The sequence below is a fragment of the Saccoglossus kowalevskii genome, chromosome 8 (assembly GCF_978046115.1).
Source record: "Saccoglossus kowalevskii chromosome 8, keSacKowa6.1, whole genome shotgun sequence".
Taxonomy (NCBI): domain Eukaryota; kingdom Metazoa; phylum Hemichordata; class Enteropneusta; family Harrimaniidae; genus Saccoglossus; species Saccoglossus kowalevskii.
In genome coordinates this window covers 20,316,213-20,326,234 of record NC_140648.1, presented here as the reverse complement: position 1 = coordinate 20,326,234, position 10,022 = coordinate 20,316,213, and the positions used below count along the sequence as shown (strand labels likewise).

Here is a 10,022-nt window from a genome sequence, read left to right as displayed (position 1 = left end):
GCATAGAAGGCGTTTGAGCTGAACATGCAACAGTAACTGTAATTGTTATACTCTGATTTGACGTTGCAGAGATATTCACTGGGTTTTCAAATCACTATTTTGTAAAGGAAATAACATATCGTATATCAACAGGGGTTTAATATCGCGTATGTAGATACGAGCAAATAATTAAGCCATATTCAGTAGTAGCAAGGGGAATGTGTATCTGCTATCAATGACATCAAGTAGGCTGTCATCATCGTGCTGCCTTACCCCGACCTGCTTGGTTGTGGAATGCATTATAGGCAGATTAAATGTCTATCCAGACCAAATGGTATGTGGCATAGGCAGTCAACGGCACGAATAGGTAATATACAAACTGCGTGATTACTGTTATTGTCAATCAATAGTAGTTCACAGCTTATGACCACCAATTGGGGGGTGGGGTGGTATGACCGTGAAGCACCATGTATAGGTACAGGTTTTCATGTTACCTACTCAAACGTACATGGCTGGTAGTATATGTCATGATAAATAGATGATGATAACACAACCCCGTCTCCTCGTCATTACAATATTCGCAAATATATATTAGGTGGCCAGAAAGTTAATTCAGCATATCAAGTCAATTTTCTGACACAGGAAATAAGATGCAAAAGGAAATTGTTGGTTATGACTGAATCATGTAATGAAACATGCTTGTTGTATACGGTTTTGTGTATACTTGCTATTTCGAATAGTGTTCAGGCTTTCGGGTATCTACTAAGCATGTTAAAAGTTTTATACAATTTTCCCCAATTTGTGTTATAGCTCCTAGAATTTTTGATAAAAATACACAACAGCACATAACAGACTAAACTCGATTTATATATAATCTAATTACGTTTTACAATTTCTTAGTAGAGCAACTCTAAATGATCACAAGTGCTGGTGTATCTGATCCGATTCCAAATGATCTCAGGCTGATTTATTATGTGTTTTCTTCATCTAGGTGTGATAATATATATCAATGAATGAATAATTATTTTGTAATCATTGAATCAGTAAACAAACCGATGACTCACACATAACATATGTAAACCTTTCTATTTTTATTTCTGCATAAAATTCGAGAGCCTCTGACAATTGGTGGTTAAAAAATAGATATTCAGTATTATGGTACATGGAATGCATAAAGATACAAATGCAAATATGATTTGTAAAATTAATCTTATCAATACGTCATGAATATTACAATAGTAAAATAGCTATTAATTAATTTGTGCGAATTAATATACAAATCATTATGTAGTAAAATTAGTACTGGAGTACATGTACAAGATTAGCATTTCAATATCAACTTTTTTTTTTCTTTTGAAATATATTTCACAACTTTTGTATAGCTGAGTATGCATATAATATAACCATGTTGGCAATGCTCAAATGACGTCATGCTATCTTCAGGGACTCCATGCGATGTTGAATGATGCATTCATTGGTAGTGCCATCCCCGAAATGTTCAAACACTGTTGAAAGTAGAACATTGAATGTCAGTCTGTTTTATAACACATTAGAAATACGAAAAATGAGGTTAAGATTAAGCATTGCAGGATTACATTACGAATAATGCATTTCTTTAAGAAAATATATAGTGGGAAAAACTGACTATAATTTATAATATGCTTTTATGTTCATAGTTGTTGGAGGTTTTGTACATGTGGGTTGTTTGTCAGTCATTTTCTTGAATGTACAATTCCATGGAAATTATGAATTTTGTTTGGGTACAAGAAATAAAAACATACCAACACAATATTCAAATCCATAATCAAATGGAAATTTACAGATCCAAATACATAAAACAAATGTGAAACAATCAATACATCAGTTCATTATATCAGTTCTGGTAGACAAGAAAAATGACGGTCAATGCAGTCAACATTGTATATAGGAAAAGGCCTATCAAACATTTCAAAACATTCTCTTCATATTGAGAGTGAAATCCATTTCATTCTCATTAACCCTCGGTCAGTATTACCATGGCACTTCTGCCCCAAACAGACAAAAATATCTAAAATAAATTCCAAAGTTATTTGATAAACCTGAAGTTTAACAATAAGTGTATGCAGGTTCCACAATTTATTTTACTTAAAAAGTCAATGCCTCAAATGGATCTGGTAAAAGATCAACCTACAGAATAGGTCAAATAAGTTGCCATTAATATTGATCACTCAGCGAATTTGTGTCATTAGTACAAGTCAAAGTATAATGCACCATACAATACTTGCAAAACATGGCTATACCATTCACAGAAATAATGTGTTTATGAATGAGTAACTTTATATAAGTAACTCCCAAAAGAAACCACATGTGACAAAAAGTGGTATATTTTGAAGACCCAAATTCCTGCATAGCTTACCTTATTGATGACATCATATCTATACTGCACTATAACACCATTGGCGATTACTTGGTTCGGTTTACTCTTGACTCCATACACAAATGCTTGACCCAACATCATAGTACTTGCTCCAGGGTAACCATCATTTTCAATCTCGGACACAATAGTGTTGTTACTCGCAGTGAATTTCATTGCTTCATATTCCTTATTTTGAAAAGTATCTTGAAAGTAAAAAAAATGTATAAACAAAATAAGTATTTCAAATAAATATAAAATATTAATTTATTATTAAAACTAAGCTCTTAATCTTTATCTCCAAAATTAACTCATATTTTATATGATAAACATAAAATTTGAGAATAAAATCTGAATAGTAATTTATCAATATATTTTCATAATTTTAGAACACCTTTAAATGTGTTTAACATATTGACAGTCACATATAGTGAAAATAAAATACCAAAAAACAAAGTTTCAAAAGGTTGCAATGCCATTTTAATTCAAAGTGCCCCGAAACAACTTATGTCATGTTCTTACCTAAGCTATCGCCATCATCCCAGAACAACATGCCATGAGCTTCCCCTGTTAATGACAAAGCTGCTAACAATAAGAATTTATTTTTCCTACTTTCGGTTGTGGTTGTTTCGGGGTATTGCATTGGTATGATGTATCCTCCACGAACATGTAAATTTATTGTATCCATTGGAGCATCTAGTTTTTGTAAACCAGATTTGACGACAGAACCCTAAAAAGCAAAATGAATTGTATAGTAAATGTGAAATAGGATGTAAATTGTACTCTAGCTGGCATAAATTGGGACTCACAAATAGAAACATATGCATGATCAAAAAATGTTTATCAATCAAAGAACCTAAAAAAAAACTGCTATGGGTCATATTACTTTCTATATATACTTTGAAATATTGCATTGTAAGTGTTATAATTAATTGATTACAATAACTGTATGGAATAATTTTGGAAAATCTTTTGCATTTCGAAAAGTTTACATTTTAATATGTTAAGTTTCAAAATTGATATGCATACTTGGCTTAATGAAAACAACCAATATTTCAAACTGGGCAACAATTGTTTATTGATCAACATATTTGATCAAAATACTACATGCATCAGAAAATGGTACATCCTACATAAAGAACACTACTAGTGAACCTAATACTTACAGTGTAATAATCATACCAGATATCCTGTGGAAAGTAGGCAGTGACTGACGTAGCATTTTCATTTAATACTGGTGTAATCATCAATGCTTCACCCCACATGAATTGCGTATCAAGAGCATATGTCATCACATCAGATGGATATCTACATGGCGACAATACAGAGAAGTTTGGTTTTCAGTTTGTAGGATGTAATACACATTGACGTACTACGTTTCTAATATACTATTATTACTGATCAAATATGGAAGCTTGTGCCCATCCACAGAAAATCATTTGCCTGAGTTTACTAGGACATATATTCTCATTGCAACTGCATAAATGCCCATATTCCGGCTCCAATAGACAAGCCATGCAGGTGATGTACGTGAAGTTTACTGTAATAATCATGGTTAACAAAATCCAGGCAAATTTTAGTGATGGCTGATGTTTTAAACATCTTGTTTGAAGCAAAACTGTATATTTAAAATACTGAAATAATATGAGGTTATTACGAGGATACTGAAAGTATGCATGATGACAGTACAGCGGGAGTATATATTGATGCGCAGTCTATGCAACTGTGTACAGTCTGAGTGCATACTTTTCAGTATCCTTGTAATAACTTTATTATTATACATCTTTTCCTCCCAAGGATACATCATGGGAATGACGAAATACAAAATGTTTAGAGCACAGATTGAGCGAACTACTTTGTATAGAATCCGATTGTTTTTATTATTATTGGACGCTGACGTACGTAATCGTTCCATATTTGCAATTCACATTTCCTAATATGGTAGGATGAAATTACCCAGTTCATCGCAAAATTATAGCACGCTGTAACTTATGGCGTTACGGTGACAGATGTATAATAATATGAGGTAATCAAGAGAATACCGCAAAGTATGCATAAAGCCAGTATGATGATCGTATCAGCTGACACATAGCTGAGGTTGATGCATTCATGTACTGCAGTCGTTGTGCATACTTTACGTTATTCTCCCGGTAATCTTTTCCTACTTGTAATCATAATGGTTTAAGACATAAAAACCTCAAATGTCAGGGTAAAGTATTTATGAAAGTGTGATCATTTGAGTTCATCAGTAGCATTCTATTCTAGACATGCTCCAAATAAGGGAGAAATTTGAACATGACCGAAGCACTTACGAACATGCCCGTACGTCATTTTATAAATGGATGAATTATATTGCTTTTGCTGCAAGTTTTCAAAAAGGTATTTTTTACTTTGAATTCACTGTTTTCTTGGAAGAAGTGTATATACACATCAATAGTGTGAGCTAATTATTTTATTTACTTACTCAAAGAATACTGGTCTGGCCACTGTACTGCCATGTCTATTAGCTCTATGGAAGAGTGTATAAAGATAGGGTAGCAATCGATAACGAGTTAATAGAACCTTTCTGGTAGAATCTTGCATAGCTTTACTAAAGACAGTAGGATCTTGAGGCTGCAGAAAAAAAATATATCAAGTAAGGCGTAAGCAACTATAATGTTGTAGTCAGTTTTATTATGATGCAACACCAAAATTATAACCATATTATCAAAACCATCATTATCCAAATTAAAGGGCGTTGGTCGTCGCACAGCACATGTTCGAATTTCATGTAAACAATGTATTTTACACATGTTGTATATGTTACTATGAGTCCTATATCGAACAGGACACAATGCAGCAGATGTCCATAGTCTGGCGTTGTTTACAAACAAGCATCTACCCATGTGTTGTTATTGTCACTTGGGACTCAATTCAAGCACGTGTGCAGGTGACTACCCACCTGCTTCAATACAAAGATTAGAAAGTGGCAGATTACCAATAAATTGTGAATAATAAATTAATGATCATATTTACCATAGAGGCAATTGAGGCATGATTTCGAGCAAATGGATAAAATGCTCCTAACTGCTGCCATCGCTGACAAAGTGGCTCAGTTGTGTTACCACCGAAACCACAGATATCAGCTCCAACCAATGGTATACCAAACATATTGAAGTTCAACATTGCTGAAAATATAAAAGAAGGCATTTTTGAAGAATAAAAATTTAACCGTATATTTAAAAATATACAGATATAATGTGAAATTGTAACTTTATTATCTGATGGATAAAACATCCTACAATTTATGGATAAACTACTAGAGCCAAGTTGCCAATCTTGCTGTAAAGAGGGGATTCAATTAAGTTAATGGCTTGCATCAACCATAACAAGTGACAATGTATTCAGTGTTACAATAATCTTATCCGACAAAAACAGTGTAAACAGCAAAATCAAATGTCTAGTAAAACTTTCCCAAAATCTGACATGTCCATTAATTTTATAATCTGATGGTGCCACAGAAGATACCTGGTAAGTACAAATACTAATCTGATGTGTTCGATTAGATTATTTTCAGATATCTAATGGGAAATGCCTTTAGGTTCAGGTGTGTGTGAAAATATATTTGCATAAATGTCACAATTGATGTTGATACATTCTGGTCACGTCCCCTGGGAAATACTACAACCTCCAAAACCTTCAAAATAAAATAGGCTCCATTCATTGTGTCACTACAATCACTCATTTTGGGTCAGTAAGTTGTATTTTGTTGGTATATAACCAAGTGCTGTATTGGTACATAACTTACCAGGTGCTGTATTGGCACATAACGTACCAGGTGTTGTACTGGCACATAACGTACCAGGTGTTGTACTGGCACATAACTTACCAGGTATTGTACTGGCACACAACTTACCAGGTATTGTACTGGTACATAACTTACCAGGTATTGTACTGGCACATAAGTTACCAGGTATTGTACTGGCACACAACTTACCAGGTATTGTACTGGCACATAACTAACCAGGTACTGGCACATAACTAACCAGGTCCTGGCACATAATTTACCAGGTTTTTCATTCACTCATACCTTACCTAGTATTGTCATGGCACATAATTTACCAGGTTTTTCATTCACTCATACCTTCACATACCAGGTGTTGTACTGCACATAACTTACCAGGTGTTGTACTGGTACATAACTTACCAGGTGTTGTACTGGTACATAACTTACCAGGTATTGTACTGGCACATAAGTTACCAGGTGTTGTACTGGCACATAACTTACCAGTAGTTGTACTGGCACATAACTTACCAGGTGTTGTACTGGCACATAACTTACCAGGTGTTGTACTGGCACATAAATTACCAGGTGTTGTACTGGCACATAAATTACCAGGTGTTGTACTGGCACATAACTTACCAGGTGTTGTACTGGCACATAACTTACCAGGTATTGTAATGGCACATAGGTTACCAGATGCGGTATTGGCACACAACATACCAGGTATTGTACTGACACCACATAAGTTACCAGGTGTTGCATTGGCACAAAACTTACTAGGTATGGCACTGGAACATAAGTTACCAAGTGTTGTATTGGCACATAACTAACCAGAATGTGTACTGGCACATAAGTTACCAGGTATTGTACTGGCACACAACTTACCAGGTGCTGTACTGGCACATAACTTACCAGGTACTGGCACATAATTTACCAGGTTTTTCATTCACTCATACCTTACCTAGTATTGTCATGGCACATAATTTACAAGATTTTACATTCACTCATACCTTCACGTACCAGGTGTTGTACTGGTACATAACTTACCAGGTGTTGTACTGGCACATAACTTACCAGGTGTTGTACTGGCACATAAGTTAACTTACCAGGTATTGTAATGGCACATAGGTTACCAGATGCGGTATTGGCACACAACATACCAGGTATTGTACTGACACCACATAAGTTACCAGGTGTTGCATTGGCACAAAACTTACTAGGTATGGCACTGGAACATAAATTACCAAGTGTTGTATTGGCACATAACTAACCAGAATGTGTACTGGCACATAAGTTACCAGGTATTGTACTGGCACATAAGTTACCAGGTATTGTACTGGCACACAACTTACCAGGTATTGTACTGGCACATAACTAACCAGGTACTGGCACATAACTAACCAGGTCCTGGCACATAATTTACCAGGTTTTTCATTCACTCATACCTTACCTAGTATTGTCATGGCACATAATTTACCAGGTTTTTCATTCACTCATACCTTCACATACCAGGTGTTGTACTGCACATAACTTACCAGGTGTTGTACTGGTACATAACTTACCAGGTGTTGTACTGGTACATAACTTACCAGGTATTGTACTGGCACATAAGTTACCAGGTGTTGTACTGGCACATAACTTACCAGTAGTTGTACTGGCACATAACTTACCAGGTGTTGTACTGGCACATAACTTACCAGGTGTTGTACTGGCACATAAATTACCAGGTGTTGTACTGGCACATAAATTACCAGGTGTTGTACTGGCACATAACTTACCAGGTATTGTAATGGCACATAGGTTACCAGATGCGGTATTGGCACACAACATACCAGGTATTGTACTGACACCACATAAGTTACCAGGTGTTGCATTGGCACAAAACTTACTAGGTATGGCACTGGAACATAAGTTACCAAGTGTTGTATTGGCACATAACTAACCAGAATGTGTACTGGCACATAAGTTACCAGGTATTGTACTGGCACACAACTTACCAGGTGCTGTACTGGCACATAACTTACCAGGTACTGGCACATAATTTACCAGGTTTTTCATTCACTCATACCTTACCTAGTATTGTCATGGCACATAATTTACAAGATTTTACATTCACTCATACCTTCACGTACCAGGTGTTGTACTGGTACATAACTTACCAGGTGTTGTACTGGCACATAACTTACCAGGTGTTGTACTGGCACATAAGTTAACTTACCAGGTATTGTAATGGCACATAGGTTACCAGATGCGGTATTGGCACACAACATACCAGGTATTGTACTGACACCACATAAGTTACCAGGTGTTGCATTGGCACAAAACTTACTAGGTATGGCACTGGAACATAAATTACCAAGTGTTGTATTGGCACATAACTAACCAGAATGTGTACTGGCACATAACTTACCAGGTTTATCATTCACTTATAACTTACCTAGTATAGTTATGGGACAATAAGTTACCAGGTATTGTACTGGCACATAACTTACCAGGTATTGTATGGTACATCTGGTCCCAAGTACTTGTAATGTCCCCAGTCCAATGCGCTGTATGCTGACCACTGCCAGGGAATGTGGATCTTGATAACACAAAAGGTCTTTTGCTTCTAACTTGAATCAGTGCACTGACAACATCAAATTAAAGATTATTTTGATAAATTCTCAAGATAATGATTGTATATTATCCATGTTATGGCTAAGAAGCTGAAGAGGAGTGTTTTCTAGAAAATGGTGAGTCATGTACAAACTGTATAGGCTACCTAATATACAATGTAAATGTAAATGAAATCTTCAGTTTCACAGAGTGAATTTCAAAATTGGGAAAACCACTCAGGCAGAGTAATATTCCCAGAAATGCCTTGAAAAGGTTTCACATTCCACTTTAAGGAGGTTCCGACCAAATTGAAAACTCTTTTTCATTATAAATAGATACAAGTCATTTGGATGCTGAAAAAATCATTTTATTCTTGAGTATGTTTTTGCATTGATTTCCATAGTAAACATACTTTTAAAAAAAAAAAAAAAAATTGCCCATGAACATTTCTTCAAACTCCCCCAGGATGAAGTAAAACCACTACTTTGGGAGAACATGTTAGTTGCCATGACAACCTAAACACAACATATTTAAGATTTAATAGTATAAAAAAAACAGAATATAAATTGTTGTAATTACATACATGTATATATTCTGATATATTACAAGCAATGATTTGATATAAGGGTAATCCATAAAATGGCTCTTTTGTATCCTAGATAACAATAATTATAAATCAACACTGCTGCTGACAAGGAAATGAGTTATTCAGACAGCTCATGTCACGACAGAGCTTCACAGAATTTTTTTCCCCTCACATTTTCCCACCCTTGTTGCCATGTCAACAAATGGAGAATAGCATGCTCAAAACGATCTTCATCACACGTTATCAGGTTAACGATACACCTTTACAGAGAGTACTTGCATAGGAATAATTGAAGGCAGACTGAGATTACTTTTAGTATACAGCTCCTCGAAATGTCTGAGAAGAACACTCCTGAATTAATACACATCCAAATTAACTAATTCTTTTTCCGATTTGCCACTCTAATATTTATTCAACTCATTTTCTTTTAAATTTGCTTTCCAATGGCTTAAAGTAGGTACACTATTACACATTTAAAATGTGTTTTTTTTCTCCATGAAGGTTTTTCTCATGAATTATTGAAAATTTACATCACTAGTATTTTTTTTAAACTGACTTTGACATATCACACACGGCTGATGGATGTAGCTGCTTACACATGTACACTCCAAGGGCAAGGGCATGCATATAGAACTATAGTGTTTATCATGCTGAAACTTAACTTAATAAAATTATGATACATGTTCTCACTTTAAATGATTAAATCT

The 10,022-nt window shown here is 35.1% G+C and overlaps 1 protein-coding gene across 1 annotated transcript in view; it reads right to left on the bottom strand.

The window, feature by feature from the left end:
* Positions 1-1,051: 1,051 nt before the first annotated feature.
* Positions 1,052-10,022, bottom strand: part of LOC100371743 (lysosomal alpha-glucosidase-like) — a 50,844-nt gene continuing 41,873 nt past the window's right edge. The window contains exons 11-17 of the mRNA XM_085502325.1: positions 8,627-8,760; positions 5,387-5,538; positions 4,836-4,984; positions 3,538-3,679; positions 2,894-3,101; positions 2,375-2,577; positions 1,052-1,484 (exon numbers count right to left, since the gene is read on the bottom strand). Of these exons, the coding sequence (XP_085358451.1) occupies positions 1,419-1,484; positions 2,375-2,577; positions 2,894-3,101; positions 3,538-3,679; positions 4,836-4,984; positions 5,387-5,538; positions 8,627-8,760 (1,054 nt within the window). The 3' untranslated portion in view covers positions 1,052-1,418. The remainder of the gene's footprint in view (positions 1,485-2,374; positions 2,578-2,893; positions 3,102-3,537; positions 3,680-4,835; positions 4,985-5,386; positions 5,539-8,626; positions 8,761-10,022) is intronic.